We start from the raw sequence: 15,965 nt of genomic DNA, 5'->3' as shown, positions 1-15,965 counted from the left end.
TTGAACCCAGTTTCTAACAATTGAAGTAAGCTGGGGACAAAGGTGGAAAGTGGCACGAGGAGAAAGAAACTGGGACATTTGAAAAGCAGCTGATAAAGTAGGATGGCAGAGGATTAACCAGGACTGCCCCTGCCAAATCAGGACAGTTGGAGGGTATGGGAGCATTGAATGTTTCTGATGATGGTACAAGCAGAGGTTGACCCTCTGGAAGGCTTACCTCCTGCGTATTGACTGCAGGTTTCAGGAAAAAGGGAATCTGGAAGTCTTGTTGTTCTCCATCCAGAGCAAGCTTCGAGCTAACAACCGCAAACTCTATGTCCCCAAAGAAGGAAGGAGCATCTCTGACATCAATAAGGTAGGAGATTTGATCAAAAGACAGGGCTGGGCTGTGGGAATCAAGTTAATCAAGGACTCTGCATGAGATGCACAAGCTTGTATCTCTTTTTTTCTCTTTCCACTTCTGCAATTCTCTCTTCTCTTTCCTTGCCAGGCCTGGACCAGGCTGGAGAAGGCTGAACATGAGCGGGAGGTGGCCCTCCGCAATGAGCTGATCCGGCAAGAGAAGCTGGAGCTGCTGGCTCAGCGCTTTGACCACAAGGCTGTCATGCGGGAGACCTGGCTGAACGAGAACCAGCGGCTAGTCTCCCAGGTACTCAGAAAGCCCAGGCCTGTGCAGCAGAAGGGTATGGAAGAAAAGAGATGGCAGCTACAGGGAATGGGGAGGGAAAGAAAGGACCAGGCTGAGAGGATAATGCAGTTTGATTCCAATTTAACTGTCATGGCTCAAGGCTATAGAATTCTGGGATTTGTAGTTTTGTGGGATATTTAGCAGAGAACTCTGGTATCACAACAAATGACAAATCCCAGGATTCCATAGCACTGAGCCATGGCAATTAAAACAGCGCCAGACTGCATTATTTCTGCAGTGCAGATGCAGCCTTTTTCTATACTGCCATTTAGCATTGCCAGAATGAAAACTGGAGAGGGCTCCTGTATCTTTAACAGTTGTGTAGAAGAGGGAATTTAAGCAGATGTTTCCTCTCCTGCCAGCAACACATCAACCATACTTGGCATAAAGCTTAATTTCTAAAACAAAGTATGAGTTTGTGCCTGTCTGTCTGAGCCAGGGGCCAACAAGACATGAATGTGATTGCAAGACTACAAGACAGTCAGATTCTGGAACCAGGACAGTTGTGGTTGTGAGGATGGCTAGAGAAGGCTGTCAGTCTCTTTGGTCCAGAAGCTGGTGCAGTTCCATACTGGATCTGTGTTCAGTATGTAAGGCAGCCATCTGGGAGCAAGTGCTCAGGTCAGAGATGCATACACAAAGGGACATGAAGAGTGAGGAACCAATACTGAGATTCCTCTCAGCCAGGGGATATGGAAGGATGAATCCTAGGTGTATCCACACTGCATAATTATAGACAATCACTTTGATTGTCATGGACACTTGGAATTTATAGTCTGGTGAGAACCCTCTGCTAGGAAGCTTTAGCATACACTGCCCAGAACCACAGCACTAACATTGTCTAACAAAGAGAGTGCTGAGTCCCTATATTGAGAGAAAGGTGGGATATAAGATAATAATAATAATAATAATAATAATAATAATAATAATAATACATCAAACTACAGATCCCAAGATATTCTGTAGGATGGAGCTATGGCAATTAGAGTGGCGTCAAATGGTGTAGTGTAGATACACTGCTGGTGGACAAATGCTCAGGGAAGTTGGTGCTGCAGCCTACTGATGACAGGCCAAACCTGTGGGCTTTAAGAAATCTACGATGAATCCCAGCTGCTGTTAAGGGGTCAAGCACACAAGGGCATATTCATGACAGTCATATTCTTCTTCTGTGTGGAATCCTTTTCCTTTGCTTTCCAACCCAGATAGAGTTGTGTTGGTGCAGTTGTCATGCTTCCTGCAAGTGAATGAAAAGCAACCTGAACATTCAGAGTGACCAGCTGGTCTTCATGTGTTAGATGACCCCAAGTAGCACACTCACATGATCACTCCTTCCTTTCTTCTCTCTTTCCAGGACAACTTTGGCTATGACCTCCCCGCAGTGGAGGCTGCCATGAAGAAGCATGAGGCGATTGAGGCAGACATCTCCTCCTACCAGGAGCGCATCCAGGTGGTGGTGGAGCTGGCCCAGGAGATGGAGTCTGAGGGCTACTATGACAGTAAGCGGATCAATGCCCAGAAGGATAACGTCCTACGCCAGTGGGGCCTCTTGACGGAGCTGGTCAGTGCCCGGCGAGCTCGGCTGGAGCAGAATTTGGCCCTTCAGAAGATCTTCCAGGAGATGGTCTACATGATTGACTGGATGGATGAAATGCAGGTGGGGGCAGAGAGGGGAGCACTGGTGACTGGCTGGGGCAAGAGGGTAGGACTAAAGTACAGCATCTGGGTCAAGGAGTCCACTCCAGCAGTGATGTGAAACAGATTTTTGGGAAAGTTACTTTTTTGAACTATACCTCTCTGAATCCCTTACTGACTCCCAAAATCATGCTGTCTGGTGATTTTGTCACAACCTCAACCCCTCAAAAATGGTTCAAAGTCACTGCAAGAGTTTTGCTCCCCCTCCCAAATATCTTAAAAATCTGCCAAACATTGGCCAAAAATGGTCACTTCCATTTTCTATTTTGGCAGATTTTTGGCTGTTGCTGAGAGGGTTCTTTCAGATGTTAAGATACGTGTTGAGCCATTTTTGTGGACATGGGGAAGAAAAATTGTGCAGAAAAAATATTTTTAGGGGCTCTGGAAGGCTTGGGGAGCTTCAGGGGCCTTTGCACCAACAGCCACATGTGGCTCATAGTCTACTTTTCCCCCACCACTGTATGTCAGGAGCTGGTTCTGGGGGTGGTTGGCCCTAGTAGAGTTCCTCATCCTTCCTTCTGTCTTTTCCTGATAGGCCCAGCTGGCCTCCAAGGACTTTGGAAAGCACCTTCTGGAAGTGGAGGACTTGCTACAGAAGCACAGCCTCCTAGAGGCTGATATCTCTGCACAGAGTGACCGTGTGAAGGCCCTCAATGCTGCAGCCCTCAAATTCTCAGAGCTAGAAGGTAAATGTGGAGAGCGTGTCATCCTTTTACCTAACTTGGCTTTCTGGGAAACAGAACCTGGGGAAACCTGAACCAAAGCTCTTGGGAAGAGGGTAGATCTGGGATCTGTCTTCATGCAAGGGTTTCCATGAATGCATGCAAAAGTCCACGTCTTGGGTTGCAATAGACAGTTTAAGGAAGCAGTGGGCAACTGTTGGAGATATGGATTGCAAAGGACTCCTAGTGGCCCTCAGATTTTCCTTCCTCTGCTGCTCCACAATCCCTAGAAATAAACATTTCTTCTTATTTTTTTGAAACCAAAATGCCTCTTCACCTCCTGGGACTTAAAGGCAATTTTGTGGGGTCTCTGGGTCATTAGACCCATAAGATCTCTTTTTCTAAACAGCAAGTGGCCTGGAAATCAAATTTCTGGTCACTTCCCATTGATAAAAGGTCCTGGAACAGTCCAGGGAGGGCCAAAATGTGGTAAAATTGTCCCGAATCCTCTCTAGAGCTACTGGGGGACATTGGGGATTATAAAAATTCTAGATTTTTCCCCAATTTTCCGGAGGGCCATAAGGGCCACAAAATAGTTGTGGGGACCCCATGCAGCCCCACATGGAGTGGGAAGGGGTGTTCTGGATGTCACCTGCCTTACCATGCTTTCACATTTCTACCTACTCTTTGAACTGCTTCTCCCACTCTGTCCAGGTTACCAGCCTTGTGACCCCCAGATCATCTGCAACCGGGTGAACCATGTCCAGAGCTGCCTGGAGCAGCTGCAGGAACTAGCAGCCAAGCGGCGGAAGGAGCTGGAGGCCTCCCGCCAGTTGTGGTCCTTTTTCCAAGAGATGGAAGAGGCAGAAGCCTGGGCACGGGAGAAAGAGAGCATCCTTTCCTCCTCGCAGGGTTACGGCAAGGACCTGAACAGTGTGGCCAAGCTACTGAGCAAGCACAACATCCTCCTGGGTGAGCTGGGCGGTCGGCGTTCCTTGCTGCAAACGGCAATGAGGCGAGGGGAACAGATCCTGCTGCGGAAACGCTTTGGTCCAGGCAACATCCAGGAGAAGATCCGGGAAGTACGCCTGCGCTGGAAGAAGCTGGAGGAGCTGGCAGCGTCCCATCTCCAGAAGCTGCAGGAGGCCTTGAGCTTCCACCAGTTCAGCACTGACACAGAGGACCTGGTGGTCTGGCTGCAGGACACTTATCGCCTGGTATCTAGCGATGACTTTGGCCATGATGAATATTCCACCCAGTCGCTGGTCAAGAAACACAAGGGTGTGGTGGAAGAGATTGATAAGCACCGGGCAGCTGTCCTGACTCTGCGCAAGCACCTGGCTTCCCTGGCCCCTGAATACCATGAACTGGTGGACGTGCAGATCCGTATCGTGGAGGTGGAGCAGCTGTATGGGGAAGTGGTTGAAGTGGCTGTGCTGCGACGCCAGTGGCTTCAAGATGCCCTGGCTGTCTACCACATGTTCAGTGAGGTCAACGCCTGTGAAGTCTGGATTGATGAAAAAGAGCAGTGGCTCAACCGGATGGATGTGCCCCAGAAACTGGAGGATGTTGAGGTAGTGCAGCACCGGTAGGTGGGCACAAGATTCCTGAGTCCCATTCCCAGGGGGAGCAGATGTTGTCTAGTAGGTACATCAGAGCAGAGGCATCTGGGTTGGTTTGTCTGCTTGGCATTCTCACAAGTTACTAGTCCACCTGATGAGCTAATGATTTAATTGTACTCTGTTTTTAAAATGTTTTAGGCCCCTTTGGATCCTACAAAGAGAGAAAGGCAGGATATTAAATAAACAAGCAAACTATCAAACAAATACTTTTTAGAAATAATAAATAACATTGAGCACCTTGGATAGCACTTTCACATTGCACCCTTGATGTGGAAGCCAGCAGCTGTCACAAAATGTGATGTGCATCCTTTTAGTCACTTCCAAAACATTTGATCTTTCATTGATCCATAATGGGTAGAGTCATGACTCCTAGGAAGAGAGGGTTGGGTGTATGCGCAGAGGCATGAGTCAGTAAAGAAATTATCCTGGATGTTGTTCTTTCTTGTTGTGAGTACAGTGGTACCCCGGGATACGAATGCGCCGCCTTACGAAATTTCCGGGTTACAAAAAAAATCAATTGAAAAAAACTGTTCCGGGTTACGAAGGTTATTTCGGGTTACGAAAGAAATTTTGGTGCTTTTCGGCGCTTTTTCGCACCAAATCGCGGCTTTTCCCCATTAGCGCCTATGGGTTTTCGGCTTGCGAAAGCCTTTCGGGCTACGAAAGCGGTGGCGGAACGTATTAAATTCGTAACCCGGGGTACCACTGTAAATGAGTGGGACTGTTACAGAAGCATATAGGAAGCTCCTATAACTCATGCAGCTCACCAGTCCAAGTTATGTGCCCCTTTCCAATGTGGAATTGACCGATCTCAGCTTCTTATTTTGCCATTCCCAATTTTCTCATTCCTTAAACATGACAATGAGCTCCGTCTCTTTCTCTCACCCCCAATTCTTAGTCAATGAACCAAAACTACCTTACTCAATGAATCAACTACCTTGGTTTCTGAAGCATCCTTGACAGATGTTTGCTTTCTGCTCAGGTTTGAAAGCCTTGACCAAGAGATGAACAGCCTGATGGGTAGGATCCTGGATGTCAACCAGATTGTGCAGCAGCTGGTCGATGGGGGCCACCCAAGTTCCTCTGAGGTCCGGGCCTGCCAGGACCACCTAAACAGCAGGTATGGAGTACATCCAGGGGGAGCTGTGTTGGCCATTTAGCAAATTCAATCAAAAACCCACCAAACAGTGATACCTTTATTGGCCAATCAAGAAGGAAAGACTCTGTTTGTGGCCAGGATGCTAAACATGTATTTCACATAACATGCTGTTCACAGCCACAGGTCCCCTTCCTATACATGCCATTGCTTTCTTCTTGGGAGCTGAAATCAATGCCCCATTCAAAACTCAGTCACCCAGTATTTCTAAGCCTAGTGCAGCTAGATGTCTCCTGGAACAAAAGTCCTCAAAGTTTCCAGGGTGACAAAAAATGGAGACCTGGTAAAGAAGGGGAGAGCCAGCGTGGTGTAGTCATTTGAATGTTGGAGACCAGGGTTCAATTCTCTGCTCAACCATGAAACCCATTGGGTGATCTTGGGCAAGTCATATTCTCAGCCTCAGGGGAAGTCAATGGCAAACCTCCCCAGAACAAATCTTGTCAAGAAAACCCCATGATAGATCCACCTTAGGGTTACCATAAATCAGAAACAACTTGAAGGCACACAACAACAACAACAACAAAGAAAGAGTGGCTGCTCTAGTTGCCTTGAGGCAGTGCCAACTCTTCAGGTGTGATCAGGCAAGAAGCTGTTGGTGAGCCTGGCTTGACATTGTTTTGGTGCTTTTTGTTTCTTCCCATCATCTTCTGGGTTGCCTAGGTGGAACCGAGTGGTTGAACTAGTAGAGCAGAAGAAGGATAATCTCAACTCGATCCTAAAGATCCAGAACTACCTGCTGGAGTGCAATGAGATCAAGTCCCAAATCCAGGAGAAGCGCAAGGCCATTGAGTCCACCCAGTACAACAGTGGCGACTTGGGTAGTGTCCTCTCCCTCCAGCGACGTCTCTCCACTATGGAAGCTGCCTTGGTGGTCTTGGAGCCCCGGCTGATTGAGCTGCAACAGGAGGGGGAACTGCTGGCCAACACTCACCCAGGACAGGCCATGGAGATCCTGCTGCAGTTTGAGGAGATCAGCGAGGAGTGGGAAGCCTTGAAGAGGACCCTGCAGGGATGCGAAGACTCTCTCACTGTGGCCAGCAGGTTAGGAGAAAGAACCATTAGCAGCTCTCACCAGAACATAGGGACAGATTGATGTGATATTTGGGGGGGGGAGATACAGTGGTCAAGAGGCCATACGTGGCCCCTGTTCTACTTTTTTGCCCCCAGTGCCCCAAGGGCACAACAGCAATCCCCCAGACTTCCCCCATTCTTTTCTGGGCTGGGTTTTATAACCGCAAAGTGTCAAAAAGATAACAAAATTGCAAAAGGCAGTGGTTTTCCTCATGAACAAAATGGCTGAAAAGCAGCCAAAAAAGGAAACTAGAATTCACATCGTGTCACTTCCAATTTAATTGTGCCAATATACTGTAGTGTAGACTGAGGGGGCAAGGATATGGCCCCTGCCCTGGGATCTAGTTGTCTTTCCCTAACGTAGTAGGTTCGAAGGCAACATCCATTGGATTCAAGTTCCCATTGAGTCATAAAACTCATTGGGTCACATTTGGCCACGCGTTCTCTCCCTCAGTCTCAGCCTAACCCACCTCACAGGGTTGTTGTTGTGAGGATCATGTGAGCAGGGAGAGAGCTTTCTGTGCTGTTTTCAGCTTACTGGAGACAAGAAGTAGATATAAGATATAAACAGTAATGATAATACAATAATTTTACAAGGTAGATGGCAGGAGGGGGTTGTTTCACTGGAAGGGGTATCAGGGCCAGGCACAACACTGTGAGAAACACTGGAGGTGTATCAGCATTGTGCAATTATAGTAGTTTGATATCATTTTAACTGCCATGTCTTCATCTTATGGAATCCTGGGATTTGCAGTTTGGTGAGGTGCCTTCCTCTGAATTACAGTGCTAGAGGTCTCTGGCAAAGAAGCAACCCATGAAAATACAAATCCCAGGAATCCATAATGTGGAAGCATGATACTTAAAGTAGTATCGAAGTGCCATAATGTTGCATTATGGATATACTCTAAGATGGATCTTGGTTGTGCCCAACATGCTCTGGCAGAAATGTCTCTTACCCCTTTCACTCCATGGTCCTCCTTCTTCCAGGTTGCAGCAGTTCATCCAGGATCTGGACAGTTTTCTGACTTGGCTGGTGAAGACCCAGGCAGCTGTGGCCTCAGAGGAGCTGCCGGGGAACTTATCCGAGGCCGAGCGGCTGCTGAACCATCATGCTTTGCTCAAGGAGGAGATCAACCGCTATGAAGAGGACTACACTAAGATCCAGGCAGTCAATGATGTGCTGGCACTGGAGGAAGCTGAGCTCCCCTACCTCTCACTCCAGCAATGGCTGCAGAAGCTCGATGTGGGCTGGAACAAGCTACTGGAGATGTGGGAGAACCGGCGAGAAGTCTTGGTCCAGGCTCATATCTTCTTCCTCTTCCTGCGAGATGCCAAACAGGCTGAGGTCTGCCTGTACAACCAGGTAATTTTCATGGCTGCTCCCTGACTCACTCTCCCTGCAGCAGCTTGGGGCTTGCTATTACTCAGTGAACATGCAGTAGTTTTACAAAGCCTTTAGCCTTCTCTCCAAAGAGTGCTGGTGCCTCACAAAAGTGCAAATCCCAGGATTCTGTAGGATGGAGCCATGACATCTAAAGTGGTGTCAAAGTGCATTATTTCTACAGTGTAGATGCACCCTTGGAATGCTCCAGGAGTGACAGTTCATCTTATAAAGAATAGCCCCCTGAATTGGCTTGAACCACTGACTTCCTTGCCCTTTCTAGAGTAAGAAGTCAGTGACTGAAGCAAAACACTGGTCACCCATTCTCTTACAATCCCTTGCTTGAGTGAAAGTTGAGGCTATATGCATGAGTTTGGAAAAGATACTGAGCCTGTTTGGTTGGTGCCTAGAGTTGGCTCATGGTTCGCTAACACAAAGATAAGTAGGTTGCCCACCCTTGCCATGGTAAAACATAGTGCTTAGAAAGAATCTGCCAATGGATGTTGTCTTTCATCAGTCACCCATGCCAGGTTTGAGGTGGCTAAGTCATTACTGTTATGTGCTTTCAAGTCATTTCTTTACGGGGACTCTGTCCTAGGGTTTTCCTGGCAAGATTTGTTCTTGAAAGAGGTTCGCTATTGCCTTCCTTTGAGGTTGAGAGAATCTCACTTGTCCAGGGTCACCCAGTTGGTTTCCATAGCAAATTGGGGATTTGCACCCTGGTCACCCAGTCTTAGACTGCTGCCACCCTGCAGAAACAAAACGTTTCTCCAGCATCTGTGGCTGGCATCTTCAGAGAATGCTGGCAAAATGTCAGGAATAAATTCTTATAGAACATGGCCACATAGCCTGAAAAACCCACAAAAAACTATGGATGCCGGCCATGAAAGCCTTCGACTTTATAGTTGGCCACCACTTTAACAGCCATGACTAAATACTGTGGAGTTCTGGGATTTGTACTTTTGTGAGATACTTAGCTTTCCCTGAGAGAGAGCTCTGGGTGCCCCACCAAACTACAAAAAAACAGAATTCCAGAGCACTGAACCATGGAAGTTCAAGTGGTGTCAAGCTGCTTTGTTTCTGCAATGTGGCCACAGTCTTAGTCTAGCATTTAAACTACTATATTACGCTACATTGAGGTTAATAATCTCCGAAGCTAGAGTGTGCGATGTTTGTTTTTTCTCTCCAGAAAGCCCAGGAGAAGGCTGGTGGCAATGCAGCCAGAGTCGTAATGCTCTTCGCCGCAGGGTGCTGTGTGCCCTGGAGAAAGGACGAGTGATCCTTATCAATGCTCACTTGTTGCTGGTTCTCCATTGAGCATTATTGATGGGTAGCAGCTGATTGTCAACAGGCAATGCCTGGCTTGATGCTAATCTGCAGCTGGTTAACAATGACTAATGGCTAATTAGCAATAGGAAATTGCCTGCAAGTCAGACAACAGAGGTGTGTGTGTGTGTTTGTGTGTTTGAGTGTGTCTAAGGGACTGGAGTATACAAAAATGTGGGCTCCAAACTGCCCCAATGTTATTCTGCCTCCATTCTGAACCAGGATAGTGACATTTTGCCTGCACCTTCCATCTTGGGGGATCATGTTTCCCCCTTTTCTTAGCAAAATAAAGTATTGCATCAACAAAATCAAAATTACTGGTTTATTATTAGTATTGCCTGTGTTAGGTTTTGCACAACAGTCAATTCACAACAGTGAATGTTCCTTTTGGAGAGATTTGGTGGAGGTGTTGCAATTCCTGTGTAGAATCTGATGCAGACGGTTGCTTAATATGTTTATTTATTTATTTATTTATTATTATTTATTAACCTTTATTTATGAAGCGCTGTAAATTTACACAGCGCTGTACATGCAATCTTTTTAGTTAGACGGTTCCCTGCCCTCAGGCTTACAATCTAAAAAGACATGACACAGAAGGAGAAGGGAGTGGTGGAGGGAAAGGGTAAGAGGTCCAGCAGTTCCTCTCAACCTCCGAGGTCTGGACCAAGGCAGATGGACTGGAGGGAGGGCAAGGCTTCATAATGGATGGTTAATCATTATCCAGAGAAAATACATAATCACAAGTAGGATGATACATATACAGTACATAGGAATACAGGAAATGGATCGATAAACAGCCAACAACAGAACATCAGATAGTAACTATTTATTGCTGATTAGTAGTGGATAATTATTAACCTTTTCTTGCTAATGAGTGAAGGGTAAGTGTGAAGGTCAGATCATAATTGCAAGCACTCAAACACTTTTATATGCAGAAGCTGCTGGTTGCCAGACAGTCTTTATGTCAGAGGTGGAAATTATAGGCCCCTCCAGAGGATGTTGAACTGCAGCTCCCAGCATTACTGGCTGTGTTAGTTAGGGCTTTTGGGAATTGCAATCCAGCATCGTCTGGAGGGCTGCACAATTCCTCTTCCTCCCCAGGCACTTCATATCATCAAGAAATTATTGTTTCTGGCATAACTCGGTGGGAAGGTGCCTTGTGCAGCTATGCATCTGTGTATGGAACGGATAGGTGCACAAGGATTTGACTACTCCTATTTAATCCAAAATAGTCTGATGGATAGTGACCCATAGTCACTAAAACAAAGGCAGCTAATATTCCTCATATAGTATCAAAGAGATGGGTGTAGTACCAGTTGCATAGCTTCTGCTATGAATAATAATGGTTGTTTGGCCTTTTTTTTTTGTAGAGATGGGGTGGGTTTTACTCTGTTTGATTGCCAAAAGGGACATGGCTATTTAAAGCATCCCCAAAATGGCATGCGAAGCTTTGTGGTGGGGATGTTGATGAAGAAGAAAAAGAAGGAATCTCTTCCTATCCTGCAGCAAAGCAAACAAACAAACAAACACGATCGATCAATGGCTGGACAGAGCCCTCAGATTTAATGCAAAGAGGCACACACACACACACACACACACACACATATATATATCTGACCAGGTTTTGCTGTGGCTTTTTTTTTGCCTGCCGATGGTCCTGCAGTGTGTATATGTGTGCAGAGGACTAGGACTTGCTTTCCAACACACATGCACACGTACACAGACCATTGGTTTCTGTCTCTTGCCCTTTCTATCTTCACAAAGCAGAGCTAAAGTGCCAATCATTCCGCCTTAGCAGATGTCAAAAGGTTTCAGGAGAGTTTGTGCAACTCCAGCGCTTGGCTGCACATGAACTCATGCCCCATTTAATGGGTTTGCTTAGTGCTTTGCAGCTGGGGCTTAATTTTGAGCCAGTGCTGAAGGCCACATATTGGTCCAGGAAGACAATAAAAGAAGTAATAGCGGAGAAGAAGACAGAGTCTTGATGGCTGTTCATCCCAAGAAATCTGGGATTTAGGAATGGGAACTCTGCCCCTTGCCCCACATAACATACATACCACCATCTGACTTTAGCCCAGATATTATGAACTAAGCTGTCTTGCTCTCTTCTCATCAGCTCTATGGCTGTGCTATGGCCCTGCATTCTTTATGCTCTGCTCCTTGAGCCAGTGATGTAGCCAGTTTCTCAAAGGCCTCAGGGAGCTGTTGGCCAATTAAAGTGTTTTTTGCAGTCTATTAACTATCCTTTTAACCAAATAGTGGATTCATTCACCAATTAAAATCCGCACAACAGTAACTCGGGGCAGATGCTCTTTCAAGGCTGCCTTTGAAGACTGGCGGACAAGTCCATGGCTTGGGAAAGCTTTGTTTGGATCAAGAGATGTGCAAAGGTCAGTTAGTGCCGGGAGAGATGTAGGAGGGTGCCCTCAATGATGGGCCCCAATTTTCCCATTGGGAATAACTTTAGAATGGCAATTGGTGGCACCTATGAGTGAAGGTGCATGAGTGCAGGCATGTGCTTTTTCCTCTCTTACCACAAGAAGACAAGAGCCCACACAGTTCTGACCTGTTCCACAGCCCTCCATGCCAGGGAAATCCATCTACGATGAAATTTAGTGCAGCGAAGCTGGAATGAATTCATGGATGAGTCCCATTGATGTTTCCGTACCCGCAGGAAAAAGATGCTGCAGATGAAGATGGGGAGATGTGAGTGGGCTTCTCCCCCACACAGGTCTTCCCAAGTCTTTAGAAACTCTCCACTGTCTCTGGCATTCGGACACTGATTCTGGAGGTGCAACAATCCATCCATGGTTAAGGTGGCAACAGTCAGGATCAAGGGATATTCTGTCAAAGCATTAACAAATTCTTCCCCTTCCCCCATATTTTCTACCAATCCAAACTTGTACGTGCAGCTGCCTTGGAAATTGCCCCCAGTCTTTGTTGAAAGCAAAAACCAAACAGGAACGGCTACGATTTGTAACGAATGCTGGGATGCTGGCACACTGGGCTTGCTTGTTTGCTTGCCTATCTGCCTGGGTCAGCTGTTCTGCCTGGCTTATACTCACTCTGACAATTGCAGGCTCCGTGCTCAGTGCCATTTGGGCAGAGGAGGTAGGAAGGGCACAACCACTTTGGCTTCGTATGTGCAGAGGAGAATCCATATTCTTGCTCCTGCTGCCTCCTGCACAACACAGAGTGGCGACAGGTGCTGTTTGTTTCCCAGAGCACAGACCGCCTGCACATATGGCATGAAGCAAAGGTGGAGGGGGAAGCCCCCTCCTGCAAGACAGATTGTTAAGGAGTCCCTATGAACATGTGGCAACGGGAGGCAGAGGGCGGGGGCCAGGCTAGGAACTAAGACTCCTGGGTTTCCTTGCAGCGTTTGCATGTCTGCATGGGGATGAATCTGCATAATTCTCCTTGCTCTGTAGGAAAGAGTAGTTTTATGCAGCTGTATCCTCTGATCCTTTATCGAAGGTTGTGATCTCCCTGTAACTAAGCAGGTGGTTTTATATAATCGGAATAACTATGGAGTCTCGGGCTTAAATCCAGTTGCTAGTCCCAGCTAAAGCTCATTCATGGTATTAATAGAACTCACCACTCAACTATTGTTTCAATGGCTCTACAATAATCAGAACTAGTGATGGATTTAAGCCTCAGAGTCCTGTTTTCACCCTTGTTTTTTTTTAAAGCCAATTTTCAAATAGGTCCAGCAGTTTTACTACACCCCACAGTTTCATTTGCTACAGCCTCTACTCCTTCTTCGACAGCAAAGACCTTGATGCCTTAATCTGTGATTTTGTAATATGTAGGCTATTCATATGTTCTACATATATTGGGTGGGCAAATTGTAACCTGTGGGCCTAGGGATATTTGGGAGTAAAACATTGAAGGTGTGAAATCCTATTATTATTATTATTATTATTATTATTATTATTATTATTATTGTGTTGGCTTTTTTGTGGAAGCAGGTGCAGTGTGAAGTGCAGCTCTTCAAGGTTTCCTAGGAGGCTAATGCGTCCTCCTTGCCTTCAATAGATGCCCACCTGGTTCTTGAAGACAGAGGGGAAATTTCAAATGTTTGCCAAATTCTGCTCTGCATCTAGCAGATGTGGGTAGTTGTTAGGAGGAGCTTTAAAACAAAACAGCGAGAACACAGAATGATTTACATTAAAATAACAACAAGTAGCTGAACCACAAAACCTATCATTGGAGCAAGAAGCTTTGTCTGATCAGCTCTTCTGGGATTCTCTTTCAGGAAGCCACCTTGGCCCATGCTGAGCTGCCCACAACCGTCGAAGCGGCGGAGAAGGCTATCAAGAGGCACAAGGACTTCATGACAACCATGGAGCTCAACCTGCAGAAGACTACCACGGCTCTCAAGGCTGGCGAGAGCCTGATCCGGCAAGGCAACATCTATGGTGATCGGGTGAAGGACAAAATGGAAGCCCTACAGGCAAGGTAAGGAAACTGAGTGTTCCCTTCTGATGCTGAGACCCATAACAATAGCCAAAGAAAGTATTAGGGAACACTTTCCTAATAGTCTGTCAGCAGCTGTCCCATCTAGGGTTGCCAGTTCAGGATCATATCAGGCCCTAGACCAAAATCTAAGACCCAGGGATGGTCCCTGGTCATGTCATCACACTTTTTGCATTAAATATAATCAACATTTGATCACTGCGTGCCATTCAAATACACACAGAGAAAGAGAAAGAGAGAGAAAAAGAGGGAAAATATCTTTCCCTGTTTGGAAAATAAGACAGAAATCTTAACTAAAGGGGCTGTTCCCATATCAAAATGCAATGAGGGGATTAGTGGGTAACTGGGAAAGGCAGGTAAGGGACATTTAATGGAGCCAGAAAGTGGATGATGAACAGAATGGAGGGTGAGCCCTGGTGCCACTACCACTGGGAGAAAAGAAGGAAGTTAACTAAGTAAATACATAGACCTCTCTGAAAAGTCTTTACATTTTGCAGTAGCAGTTTAATTAAGCCTTGTAAAATGTAGCAAGCTGCTGCTTTCCCATCTGAGCTGGAGATTTGCATGCAGCCTTTTCCTCTTGCCTGGAAGAAAGCGCATGAAAACTGGAGCATCGGAACGGGGGAATTTTGCCTTGTTGCACGTACGTTTTTTAAAAAACAATACATTGTAAACGCAGACTGATTTGCATTAAAATGACAACAAGTAGCTGGACCACAAAACAATCCAACAAACATGAAAGAAATGGCAAGATAATAAATGTAATGTTACAAAACTGAATTGATTAAAAAATGCGATGGATAGAACAGGCAAAGGGGGAAAGCCCCTATTAAGTGAATGCAAAGATCTCTTGCCATGAGCTTGAGGTGTAGAAAATCAGGTGTAGGGCACAGTCATGGGGAGGGGAAATTGCTTTTCCCATCCAATATCATTCACTCATCCTTAAATATGAAGATTCCTGAAAGCATAAGGTGTAATATTGGTGTACTCCCAATTAAATGTGCATAGGACAGATTGCATGTAGCGTATTAGACATGGAGGACACAAGTACCCCTTCCATCCCACTCCAGGGTTCATTTCTGAAATCCTGGATGATTTATTTTGCTATCCTACAAATCTCTCTATTCCAAAAGAACACCAAATGCTTCTTTTCCTTCCGTTTTATTTGTGTGTACGTGACGCGGGGAAGGATCGAAGAGAAAAAACGTACACAGACAGCTGTCAAATTATTACAGTGAGCGAGTCCTGGATTTTTCTGTTTTCCCTTCTGAGCAGCTGTCTCTTTTTCCCTGACAGTGGTAACCATCTCCAGTTGAGTTTTAAGGAACAGGGTTAAGGAGCACGACTGTTCTTGAACTGCACAAATGAAACGTTTCCCCGTGTAAAAATAGCTTAGCATATGGAAAGTTAACAGGGCAGAAGAGGTTTTCCAACTTTGCCTTCTAACATGTATGTTTGCTGTGAGCAGGGACATGTGTTCGCATGGAAACATTCTTCACCGCAGTCTGGATGTATAATTCACTGGTAGATATAGTTTAAGGTCCTAACCTGTTTTGAATGCCACAATTCAGATCAGAAATAGGAGCCACAATCATAAAGATGGGGAGTGTCCCAGAGCATGTGCAGAGTGCCCTTTCCCATGTTTAAAACAAAACACACCTATCCAACTCCACATATGTACTAAGAGAGCAAGACTTAGGCCTGTTACAGGATGCCAAAAGAAAGCTACTTCGGGTTTCTTTGGAGGTATGCTATTTAAATGATGCATGGGGTCCTAAGAGTCCGGAGGTTGCGCCAAAGCCACACTCCATTCCTAAGCACTGGAGTGCAGCTTTGGTGCAGCTTCTGGATTCTTAGGATGCATGCATCATTTAAATAGCATACCTCC

At 46.1% G+C, this 15,965-nt stretch overlaps 1 protein-coding gene across 1 annotated transcript in view; it reads left to right on the top strand.

The window, feature by feature from the left end:
- Nucleotides 1-15,965, top strand: part of SPTBN4 (spectrin beta, non-erythrocytic 4) — a 63,346-nt gene that overhangs the window by 13,638 nt on the left and 33,743 nt on the right. The window contains exons 10-18 of the mRNA XM_042440305.1: nucleotides 238-355; nucleotides 491-649; nucleotides 2,040-2,342; nucleotides 2,916-3,066; nucleotides 3,757-4,630; nucleotides 5,647-5,784; nucleotides 6,481-6,861; nucleotides 7,879-8,254; nucleotides 13,857-14,059. Of these exons, the coding sequence (XP_042296239.1) occupies nucleotides 238-355; nucleotides 491-649; nucleotides 2,040-2,342; nucleotides 2,916-3,066; nucleotides 3,757-4,630; nucleotides 5,647-5,784; nucleotides 6,481-6,861; nucleotides 7,879-8,254; nucleotides 13,857-14,059 (2,703 nt within the window). The remainder of the gene's footprint in view (nucleotides 1-237; nucleotides 356-490; nucleotides 650-2,039; nucleotides 2,343-2,915; nucleotides 3,067-3,756; nucleotides 4,631-5,646; nucleotides 5,785-6,480; nucleotides 6,862-7,878; nucleotides 8,255-13,856; nucleotides 14,060-15,965) is intronic.

Source organism: Sceloporus undulatus, chromosome 9, assembly GCF_019175285.1.
Source record: "Sceloporus undulatus isolate JIND9_A2432 ecotype Alabama chromosome 9, SceUnd_v1.1, whole genome shotgun sequence".
In the NCBI taxonomy this organism is placed as follows: domain Eukaryota; kingdom Metazoa; phylum Chordata; class Lepidosauria; order Squamata; family Phrynosomatidae; genus Sceloporus; species Sceloporus undulatus.
Note: the sequence above shows the minus strand (reverse complement) of the source record. Positions and strands in the feature narration are given on the sequence as shown.